Here is a 12,503-nt window from a genome sequence, read left to right on the forward strand (position 1 = left end):
CCATGCGTTGCACGGGTTTAGCTAAAATATATTTTTAAAATATTTTATAAAATTTAAAATATCAATTTAAATAATATAAATATATATAAATAATTTTTTAAATGCGAAACTGTGTTTATATTTAGTATTAATTTATTTTAAAAAATAAATTTTTTATATCATTTATAAATATAAAAATTATATAAAATTTATAAATATAGGGGTTTATTGATAAACGTTAAATATTATAATGTTTAATATACTGAGTTAAATTTTATTTTCAATCAGTAAAAGAGACAGTTCCAATTTTTTAAAATAAAAAAAAATATTGAAGATAGTTTTTATATTATTCAATAAAATTTAAATATTTTATTTTATTTTAATAGTACTATTAGATTATATTTTATTCATATATGATCGGATATTTTTATATTATTTATATTTATCTTTTGTTATAGACACTTTGTAAATAACTACTCATTTATATTATAATAATTATTTATTACTCATTTATCCCATAATACATAATTTGTTAAGTTTAAAAACATACTCATTCGATTATATTTTCAGTAATAAGATAATTTTTTAAGTTTTAAGTATACTCAATCGATTATAATATATTAGTTGAATGTTTTTTTTTAATAAGATAAATATTTCATTTAAGTTTATTTTATTTATTATGATTTGATTTATTCTCAATTAAAAAAAAAACTATCCAACTTTTTGTATTTGTTAATAGATAATATTATTTAGTGATATTGAAATATTATTATTTTTATTTTTAACTATAAGCAATTAATTTGTATTTAATAGAATTTTTATGCGCATAGTTTGAAATTTCAAGCAATAATTTAAATGTCAAATCAAGTGAGGGTAACAAATAAATTTTATATTTTACGAAATTGAAATTACAAAATTATTAATTTATTAAAATTAAAAAAATAAATAAATTTATAATGATGTAACTGTAAGTAATTGTATAAGATTATGGATTGTAATTTATTATTTTATTAGGATAAACAAATGAAATATTCATTCATTTTAAAATTTTAGAGATAAACTTTGAATATATGTCTAATTGTTTTTAATTTTCATATTGAAGGGTACACAAAAGTAAACAATGGTTTTAAATAAATTATATTTTTTTAAATAAAAAATTAATATTATCTTTTATATGGTACAATATAATAATAAATTCGTTTACTTTAATTTGAGATTATATAATTTTATTATGAGAAATATTTTATTACAGTGAGTCTGTTTGACCAAATCCAAAACACATCCACTTATAAGTAATCATAAAGTTTCCATAATTTTATATACATGTATAAATCAATACTACAAAAGCAATGATATACAAAATTTGATTAACAACAACGAAAAACTATAAATGTGTCTTTTTAACAATGACTAATCTCATGAATCATATATCCTCACACATTTAGTCAATTTTTCCAATTTAAAACTCTATCGTATAGTCAATTGTGGCTCAACCTCTTTTTCTATACAAAAATATGTAATTTCTACCGGGAAACAAATAAATTCTAATAGTCTAAATTACTTGTAAGATGTAATTAAAATGATGAGTAAAAAAAAGACAATAAATAAATTCTTAAAATTTCATTTTTTTTTTCCGGTTAATTATAGCAAATAGAAAGTAAACTAAAATAATATAGTAGCCAAAACCTCCATTAGAATTTATCAAATCCAAAAAATAATAAAATAGTAATGATTCAAATCACATATATATGATATAATAAGATATGATATAATAAGAATGGATAATGGGAAAGACATGGAAAGAAAATCTTCAAAATTACATTCCTTTCCTGTTCTTCTGAAATAAACTCAAGCAATATATTAGCAATTTTCAAATATATTTTTTTGATTAAAAAAATCTTATATATAATTTTTTTATAAAATGAATAAATATATTAAAGATATTGAAAATAAAATGATAAAAAAAATATTAAATAAACATAATTATTAATGATATATTAGTATAATTTAACTTTATAATTTCAAATTTAGTTGATGCAATTAAAATGGTTAGAGACAAACTTACCTCTAAGATGTCACACTTGTCATCGACTTCTTGAACACTAAAGATGCAATTGAAACAATAATATAAAGATAAGATCAAGTTATTTGAGTTAGTATCATACAATATTAACTAATGAATAGTCAAGATAATACGAAGATTAATAAAGATAAACAAAAATTACAATACAAAAATAAAATTGCTGCTACAAAATTACTACTAAAAAGTGATTACAAATCAAAATCAAATATTAACTGATCAACAATTAAGATAATATGAAGATTAAGAAAGATAAGCACAAATAATAATATAAATTTAAAAAGCTGCTAAAAAGTTGCACGTTATAATTTTTAAGGGATTACAAATCCAAATCACCATCTATATTCAATATTTAGTATATACACATAATTGAATGAATATTTCTTGAAAGAGACAATGTAGAGAATAAATCTAAAAAGAGAAATAGAAAAAAAAATTGAGATTGAAGGCCATTTTTATAAGTGTATTTATAATGAATACATAGAATTCAATGAGAGGGTAAATGAAAAGTAAAAAAATTGAAACGTATCTTTTGTGTATTCAATTAAAATAATTAATATTTCTATAAAAATATGATAAAATAATTTAACTATTTATTCCAAAATATTATAATACAAATAGTTAATTAATATTAGAAATTTTAAAAGATTGACACCTCAGCATTATTGTTATATTAGAATGACACATCATTTTTAGGTCTAGGTTGTTGCAAAAGTTGTCATCATGACAACCTTGCATTTAGATTAAGTAGATAGATAAACTAATCAACTTTGCCTAGGCATCTTCCCATTACTATGCTGTTATGTAACACTAGGTTATAAAGTTAATAGTAATTTGTGTTGTAATGGTAAAAGTTAAGACTCCCATAGAAAATATTAATTTAAAGACCGTACATTCAATATTTGGAAAATAAAATTATTATATTATTTAATAATACGTTTTTATTTATAAAATGATTGAATTTATGTTGTGAGGACAAGTTAGGAAGATGAATGAGGTGGTAAATAAGTAACGTAAATGATGAGTGATTGGTTGGCGTTAAAAGTTGAGATGGTGTGCATGAACGACACGTGTGTCCAAGTAGTTGACAGTCTTTGGGAGTGAATGGGTAGCTAGCTGTCCTTACTAGCTTTGTAAGCAGTAGTAGTAACTTTTCTTGTATTGTACTAGTCGTGTTTGGGTCAAATCTTGATCTTTACACTTTTCTCTTTAATTCATTCCTAAAATCCACGCTCTTTCTTTTATCTAGCTGTCTCTTTCTGAATTCAGTCAATTCTCTTATTTACAATAAATAAAAAAGGATAATTTAGATTGGATGTAAAAAGGAAATTACTGATTGATAGTTATTGTTGGTAAGAAGGAAGGAAGCATATAATGAATACTAATAAGTAAGAATTAAACCTAGCTAGGTAGGGAGGGAGGCAGTCATCATGTCTGGGCTGTATAATCCTAACAACAACAACAACAACTTCTCTCCGGTGAGAGCCGCTTCTCCTCAGATTAGACCCACGGTACCTTCAGACATGGACAGGTATAATATATCCTTCTTCTATCATCAATCAATCCAACCTTTTATTATGTCTTTGATTTACTGTTTGATTTCAGCCAGTATCTTTCCGAGTTGCTTGCGGAGTATCAGAAGCTTGGACCCTTTATCAAAATTCTTCCCAACTCAAGTCGTCTCTTGAATCAAGGTTTGTCCTTCCAGATCCATAATGTACCTTTTATTACACTTTTCATTCTAATCAAATCTATATTAATCTGCCAATCCACTGCATTCTCTCCACTTGCTCTAAATGTCTGATTACCACTATTTCGCTTCGATTTAATCTTCATTACTTGTTTTCCACCTTATACTAAGCTGGAGAAAAGCATTTTTTATTACATTTTGTGTTGGCAGAGGTTAGGTCCACAAGAGTATGTTTGGCTTCGCGTTGAAACGTGATTTTGCTTCAGACCTATAATTTCACAATTAGTGTCATCTCCATACCACAATCCGGCTGCCAATCATACCGAGTGCTGAACACCTTGGTCCTATTTGAGCTATGCACACTCTTGCCTCCAACACCTCAATTCCCAGTTTCAGGGCGCAAAATTCCCTTATTCCCTCCCCTTTCATCCACAAACTTCTCAACATCACATCATTTTTTACTCAAAAATTTCAATGGCATACAATTGTGGTCAAATGTGGTTGATGCTTGCAGACAAAGTTTTAACGGCCGCAATCATGTTGCCGTCGCGTAAAGGCTTTCACAATTTCAGTCGGTAAAGGCTGATTGCAGTCGTCGCTGTGTGAATTAGCCACAATTTTTCTTCGTTTTGTCGCAGGCGTTTTTGCGGCAATGGACCGTATTGCTTGCAGATGCAGTTATTGAGACATCCTAAATGTTCATGTTGTGGACCAAATTGTGGCTGTGGTCCTTTTTTTTAAAACCTTTTTTCAGAATATCTTGGTGTTCAGTTCTTATATGCGGCAGTGATCTAGTGTACTGATACCGACTGCAGTACATTTTGCATAGAGAGACTTAGGCCTTGTATAGGCTGTATTGTAACATCTGTAAATTTTGGACATCACCACCTGATATGTTTCTGTTAGGCTTTGTTTGAGAGGAGATGAATCAATATAGAGAGAAATATTTCACCCTATTGGAGAGTGTTTTTGTAGAGAATGGGAAATCAATGTTTATGATTAATATATTTTTAACCTTCAGAGTATTATAACAACGTAGGAAGGTTTTGAAGAATTTTTTTAAACCCTCCAAAATCTCCATCCAATACAATTTTTTGTGTTCCTCCGTATTAGGGGAATTTGGTATTTTGAAGAAGGTTTTTAAATCCTCCAAAATCTTCATCCGTTCCAGTACATTCAAGTTGGAGGACTATTGTTCCTTTTTTCTCAAAGCCATATTTCCGTTCCTCTGCTAAACTCAAAAGCAAAGCCATAGAGTTATAAAACCATTTAAGAGCCTTCACAAAATGGCTATAATTTTTTAGGAGAGAAGGTCTATGGCAAGTTCATTGCAAATGTTGTCCTAAGTTCAATAATATATGATCTGATCCAGTTTCATATCATAATATATGCTCGTTTTTTGATATTTATTATTTTCAATAATACACACATGTTTCTCATTACTCTAGTTTTCTACTTGCAGAAATATTAAGAGTTTCTGGAATGTTGTCCAATCAAGGTTTTGGAGACTTAGACAGACTACGGCACAGAAGCCCTAGTCCCATGGCTTCTTCAAACCTGATGTCAAATGTCACTGGAACAGGGATGGGTGGATGGAATAGTTTTCAGCAGGAGGTGACTTCTACTCAATTACATCTGAATTTTATATCCTCAACTTCAGCTTTTCAATGTTTTAGTATCATATGTTCATGTGATTCAAATTTTGATTGTGCCACTTTATGTAGTTAATGACTAGTAAGTGTATGCTCTAACTAGACAATATTAAGAGGATATGTTTTAGTTAAGAAATCATAGAAGAGATTAGAGTTCAAAAGATTCTAATATTTGGAAATCTGAGAAACTAAAAATTTCAAGAAGTTGAAGAGTCTTGAACAAAATAGGAACTGCTAGTGGGCTGAGGAAAGGACTGTAATTGCGAATACGGGGAAATTCTGATTGATCAATTCATCCGCCAGGAAATAAAACCACATGACAAGTAGAAAACTTTGTTCCCTAGCATATTGATCTATTCACCTCACTTTGTATCAAACTTCTTAACTTTAATTGTTGTTGGTTAAAGGGTACCTAGTTTGAGAATTCTAGTTCTTTTCCTTTTTTTATTATAAAACAATTCTTTTTCAGCTTATTCTTTATACATCCAAAATAACGTTACTTTATTTTGCAAAGCAGAGAATATGTGGAGCTCCTGGACTGGCAATGGACTGGCAAGGCACGCCGGCAAGTCCTAACTCATACAATATAAAAAGGATTTTGCGCTTGGAAATTCCTGTTGATACATACCCCAATGTAAGCTCATATGTCAATTCTAGTACAATAAAGTAAAATTATTTACTTGATCAAACCACTGTCTGTTATCTTTCTTAAAACATAAGGTTCGATTAACTAGAAATAATGTAAATATATTGCTATTTATTGCATCAGTTCAATTTTGTTGGAAGACTCCTGGGGCCTAGAGGAAATTCTCTGAAACGGGTAGAAGCTACTACAGGATGCAGGGTGTTTATTAGAGGACAGGGATCAATAAAGGATCCAGACAAGGTAATGATCTTACTTCCCAAGTTTATTATATGATGTTTTTATTTTATTGGTTTGGTTATGTATATCTTTTGTTTACCAACTGCGGTTGTTGTTTTATCAATCTTTAGGAAGAAAAATTGAAAGGAAGACCTGGATATGAGCATCTCAATGAGCCACTCCACATATTGATTGAGGCTGATTTACCCGCTAATATTGTTGACATGAAGCTTAGGCAGGCTCGGGAAATTATAGAGGAATTGCTAACACCTGTGGTAAGTTTCTTCACTCCGAGTATTCATCTTCTTATCTTAATACCAGTCTTAAACGATTAGGGTTATCCGTTATTTTCCCGTCCATGAAAAGCTTTGTTCGTCGATATGGCAATATTCTTGACTTACTTAGTGAGAATGTGCAAATAGAAACTATTAGCGCCCTTATCCAGTTCTATGATGTGCCATTGAGGTGTTTCACTTTTCAAAAATTTCAACTAGCACCTACGTTGGAAGAATTTGATAGGATTTTGGGATTCTCCGAAATCAATGATGTAGTTTATGTAGGAATTGACCAGACCATCAATGTTAGGGACTTGGCTAAGACATTGGGTTGGTTCTTTTTCTGAATAATGCTGATTATACTGACCCTGTAGCCATCAATGTGTTTTGAGGTGTGAAAGTTCTAAATGTGGATCCTACTCCAACTTTGCTTGCTGACGTGTATTATTCCATCAATGCACGTTACGAAAGGAACAGAGGTGCACTACGTTGTTGCATTCCTATGTTGTTTTCTTGGTTCATGTCTCATCTCTACTAGGAAGATTATTTGGTTCCGGACTTGATAAAGAATGAATGGTCTCAAAAGTTAAGGACCCTTAGTGCATACTCTATTTTGTGGTATGCTAAGGAAATTAAATATTGGGGAAATTGCGTATAGTTGTGGAACATTTTCCAATATACCTTTGATACCTTTGATTGGGACGAGTGGATGTATCAACTACAACCCCGCTTTGGCTTTACGCCAACTCGGGCATCCTTTGGAAGATAAGCCTTCTGATGAAAAATTGCAACAATTACTTCTTCATGATATGGGTAAAAATGACCCCCGAGTTATTTCAGAAAATCATCCGAGCTTGGGGTGAGATTCATAAAAAAGAATATGGAAGGAAGAGTGTTGTGGCAAGAGAAGCCTATACTCAGTGAGTTTTGGATAAGGTCCAAATCAACAAACTCCCGTTTGATATTGATCCTACATGTAAGCCAAACATACCATATCCTCTTCCAATGTCAGTAGAAGAAATGGAAGAATTAAAGACTGCCTTTGAACAAGCCCAACAAGAAAAAGAGGGATTAGAGCATAACCTCTATGACCTTACTTATGAAAAAAATCAGTTGCAATATGAAATCAACCTGAAAGACGAACATATTCAAAAGAATAATGAATTGGAGGACAAATAAAAGCATAAACGAAAGCGTTCGACTGATGGGTTACTAAGTGCAACTTTCAATCTTGATTCTCACAATCAACGATTGGATGATGCTTCCAAAGAAATTGAGGATGGTTATGTTTTTCCCTTATTCCATAAAAAGTACTTTTGTTTCGGTATTTTATATTCTTGAGATGCTCACCAATAAAAAATCAGAACCTAAAAAATAATAATAATAAAAATGAATAATCAAAAGAAACTTCAAGTGAATAAGACATGGAAATTAAATCTTTAGCATATTCATATGCATCCAAACATTACATTTTCATTTCATACAAGAAACTCATCTTTTTCACACCATCTCCAGTTAAATCGTCAAGCAAGACAAACTGACTTCCCGACTTCCTTGGAAAAACATAACAATCCTCGAATCGGGAATACAATTCAAATAGAAGCAAACACTGAATGTGAAAAACAAAAGCAAATTACTGGATATGAAATAACAAAGGGAAACTAAATCTTCTAATGGCGTTTGTGAATTTCCGCCCTAATACCATCGACCATCTCCCTACAAAGCTTAAGGAAATCTTCAGCCTCTTTTGGAAGAGGGAGCATAGTAGCCTCTGCCTCGTTTAAACTTCTAGGAATATCATCAACGAGGTTGTTTGCTAGGAAGGCAAGCTTTTCGTGCTTGCCTTTGTACTTCATATAATCTTTGTAGAGTGTTGGAATTATGCACTTGTTGTCTTCCCCTGCTCGGGCTATGATTACATATTGCTCTTCCCAATATGCCCTTTCAGCTCTTGACCTTTCATAAAGTTTCCTTAAGATACGGAATTCCTTTTGGAAATTTTCTAATTCTTAGAATGGCTTCTCCATAGTCCTTTATTTGTTGGGCAAAGAGTCCTTCAGCGTTTACCCTTTGGATACGTTCCCTCACCTGTAAATCTTGGCTATCCCGGAGACTCGTGAGAAGTTTTTGGATCTTCTGCTCTTGAACTTGAATATTGTCCTCTAATCCTCAAATTTGGGCTTTCAGAACTATTTCTGACTCCCTTTTATCCTGTAGTGCTTGATCATACCAACCCTTTAGCCTCTCAAAATCTTTGGCAGCATCATTCAATCGTTGATTGTGCGAATCAAGATTGAAAGTTGCACTTAGTAACCCATCAGTCGAACGCTTTCGTTTAAGCGTTTCTTTGTCCGCCAATTCATTATTCTTTTGAATCTGTTCGTTTTTCAGCTTGAGTCCATATTGCAACTGATTTTTTTCATAAGGTCATATAAGTTTTGCTCTAATCCCTCCTTTTCTTGTTGGGCTTGTTCAAGGGCAACCTTTAAATCTTCCATTTCTTCTACTGACATGGGAAGATATGGTATGTCTGGCTTATATGTAGGATCAATATCAAATGGTAGTTTGTTGATTTGGAGTTATCCAAAATCCACTGAGTGTAGGCTTCTCTTGCCACAACATTCTTCCCTCCATATTCTTTTTTATGAACCTTACCCAAGCTCGAATGATTTTCTGAAGTAACTCGGGGTCATTTTTACGCATATCATGAAGCAATAATTGTTGCGATTCTTCATCAGAAGACTTATTTTCTAAAGGATGTCCGAGTTGGCGTAAAGCTAAAGCGGGGTTGTAGTTGATACATCCTCTTGTCCCAATCAAAGGTATATTGGAAAATGTTCTGCAACTATATGCAATTTCCCCTATATTTAATTTTCTAGCATACCACAAAATAGAGTCAGCACTAAGAGTCCTTAACTTTTGAGACCATTCATGCTTTGTCAAGTCCGAAACCAAATGATCTTCCTTGTATAGATGGGACATGAACCAAGAAAGCAACATAGGAATGCAACAACATAGTGCACCTCTGCCCCTTTCGTAACGTGCATTGATAGAATAATACACGTCAACAAGCAAAGTTGGAGTAAGATCCACATTTAGAACTTTCAGGACCCAAAACAAATTGATGGCTGCGGGGTCAATATAATTAGCATTGTTTGGAAATAGAACCAACCCAAAGATCAATAATGCCATTTTTCTCCATCTGCAAAGGTGAGAGCCTTATCCTCCAAATATTGTCTTCTAACTCCTTTAACTTCCCCATCTACTTTATTCAGTATATGATATCCCCAATGTCTTAGCCAAGTCCCTAACTTTGGTGGTCTGGTCAATTCCTATATAAACTCCATCTTTGATTTCGAAGAATCCCAAAATCCTATCAAATTCTTCCAACGTAGGTGCTAGTTGAAAATTTTGAAAAGTGAAACACCTCAATGGCACATCATAGAACTGGATAGGGGCTGTAATAGCTTTTATTTGCACATTCTCACTAAATAAGTCAAGAATATTGCCATATCGACGAACAAAGCTTTTCACGGACTTGTTGGGTAGTTGCTTTCTAGTCCGTTTCATCTTCAAATCTGGAAACATGACACTGATGCGGACAATCGGTTTCTTATCTGGACTCATTTTTTATGCTCACCAAAAACCTTTCTTCTTTATTTTTTTTTATTTTTTTTTCTTTTCAAAGAAAATCCTGTGAATAAGACATAAAAACAAAGATGAATATTTAAAATTTAAATGCATGTTAGCATGGTGATGCAACTTGGTGGTGGGATGGTAATAAGTGGAGCCTCATTGTAGACCGAATCTTTCGTCAAATCCAAAGTCCTATCTTCAAAATAGTCTAGCTCTTTTAGAGACATTTTTCGGAATTCGACGAACTCTAGGCGAAGTTGTGGCAAAAACTCATAGGGATGTTAAACTATGAAGCACGGACACCTCTAGGAGTAGGCGTGTCGCGGTCCGACACTTGTATGACACCCGTACGACACGTGTCGGAAAAGTCAAACAAGTGTTGGAAAAGTCAGACAAGTGTCCCCTAAAAAATAGTTTTTTTTTCTTTGCTTCGACACTCTTATAATCGGTGTCCGACACTCGTATGACACTTATACCACATATGTCAGACAACTCAGACAAATGTTTCAAACAAAAATTTGTTTTTTTTCTTTGCTTCAACACACATTTATATATTTTTTGGACAAATCTCACACACATCTTAAAGGGTTAAACATGTATTTAAAAAATGTTATCAATAAGGAATTAAAGACATAATTTTGATCAATATATGAATAAATGAAACTCAAATATTAGCTTATATGTAGCGGTGTCCTATGTTTTCAACATTATCGGTGTCGGAGTGTCCGTGTCGTGTCGTGTTCCGGTGTCCGTGTCAGAGTCTGTGCTTCATTGATGTTAAACCCCCTTGGCCAATTGACAAATTGACAATTCTTCTTCTAAGAGTTTTTATCTTATTTGAAACATAATCCCACCAACAATATATATATATATATATATATATATATATATATATATATATATATATACATGAAAAATAAATAACAAACACAATAAGAAGAATGGTATTAAGATACTGATAGAGGAATGTGTAGACTTATTTAAAAACTTCAAAATTTCTAAGCAAATGTGAAGAAAAAAATGTTTAATGGTTTCGAGGTTTGTTTCTTAATTCTTGGTATTTGAGTCATAGTACTATTTGATTCATTGAAGAATAGGGATTGTTCTGCTGCGTAACGAAGCCGGATAGTGTGTGATGCAAGATGTGACGGTCATTGTTCAGGTGCAGTACGATGAGATATGCGGTACGATGAGATATGTGGAAGAGAGGGGTTTAGTAATTGTTTTTATAAGGGTAGCATGTTCTATTATTATTGGAAAACAATACTTATAGTATGTAATGACACAGTAGCTAAGCTTTGTTCTCATCAAGGTTTTCCAATTTCTCATGTTAGTGAATTTTCTGTTATAATCATCTTAAGCTAACACATCAAATCCTTGGTAAATATTAAACATTTTTGTGCAATCTAAATAATTCTGTTGAGCTGTCTAGTATGCATAACAATATCTTCCTTGACGGAACCATGTTATTGACAAAATCAAGAACATAGGGACTTCATTATCGTAATGATATTGTTAATTAATCTTAGTTGTGGAAAGTGTTATGTATTAACTGTGTGTGGGATGTGAACTTGCAGGATGAGTCAGAGGACTTCATAAAGAGGCAGCAGTTGCGGGAATTGGCATTGCTGAATTCAAATTTTAGAGAAGAGAGTCCTGGGCCAAGCGGCAGTGTATCTCCGTTTAATTCTAGTGGAACAAGTGGAATGAAGCGAGCAAAAACGGGTAGATGAAAGGTTGTGTTAGATGGGTATTTAGTTTTGCAGGCAGGGAATATATCTGAATGAATGCAATGCAGCTATGAAAGAATAGGGTAAACAATTATTGGTGGCTAGCATTTATGTTGTTAAACAAGAGGGATGGATTGGAGAAAACGATAAAATAATAATGAATAGGGTTGTTGAGATGTATTGGATTTATTCAAATGATGGAGATGAAGTTTTGTGGGCATGTGACATGTCAAGAGTCTCTTGAGTGGGTTATTAAAGTAAAGATTTACAAATTTAGAATTGGATGGATTCTTTTTAGTTGTTTGTACTTCCTTCCCAAAGGTAGAATGCAGTGCAGTTGGAACTATGAATGAATGTGATGCCATCTGTGTAGCATTTGTTGCAGTTGGAACTATGAATGAATGTGATGCCATCTGTGTAGCATTTGTTGCAGTTGGAACTATGAATGAATGTCATGCCATCTGTGTAGCATTTGTTGCAGTTGGAACTATGAATGAATGTCATGCCATCTGTGTAGCATTTGTTGCAGTTGGAACTATGAATGAATGTTATGACATGTGTGTGGCATTTTCTGGAAATAGATAGTACTTATGTTTTTA

At 32.1% G+C, this 12,503-nt stretch overlaps 1 protein-coding gene across 1 annotated transcript; it reads left to right on the forward strand.

Moving 5' to 3' along the window:
• Positions 1 to 3,346: 3,346 nt before the first annotated feature.
• On the forward strand, positions 3,347 to 12,503 carry LOC131616046 (KH domain-containing protein At3g08620-like). Its single transcript, XM_058887274.1, has 7 exons — positions 3,347 to 3,590; positions 3,665 to 3,753; positions 5,212 to 5,363; positions 5,919 to 6,035; positions 6,171 to 6,287; positions 6,395 to 6,538; positions 11,752 to 12,503. Exons 1-7 carry the CDS (start codon positions 3,490 to 3,492, stop codon positions 11,905 to 11,907), a joined length of 876 nt encoding a protein of 291 aa, XP_058743257.1. The 5' UTR covers positions 3,347 to 3,489; the 3' UTR covers positions 11,908 to 12,503.

The sequence above is a fragment of the Vicia villosa genome, linkage group LG7 (assembly GCF_029867415.1).
Source record: "Vicia villosa cultivar HV-30 ecotype Madison, WI linkage group LG7, Vvil1.0, whole genome shotgun sequence".
Classification (NCBI taxonomy): Eukaryota; Viridiplantae; Streptophyta; class Magnoliopsida; order Fabales; family Fabaceae; genus Vicia; species Vicia villosa.

Coding starts and splice junctions, on each gene's coding strand:
- LOC131616046 (XM_058887274.1), top strand. CDS start 3,490: ATGTCTGGGCTGTATAATCCTAACAACAACAACAACAACTTCTCTCCG. Junction 3,591..3,664: donor GTACCTTCAGACATGGACAG/GTATAATATATC, acceptor GTTTGATTTCAG/CCAGTATCTTTCCGAGTTGC. Junction 5,364..5,918: donor GGAATAGTTTTCAGCAGGAG/GTGACTTCTACT, acceptor TTTGCAAAGCAG/AGAATATGTGGAGCTCCTGG.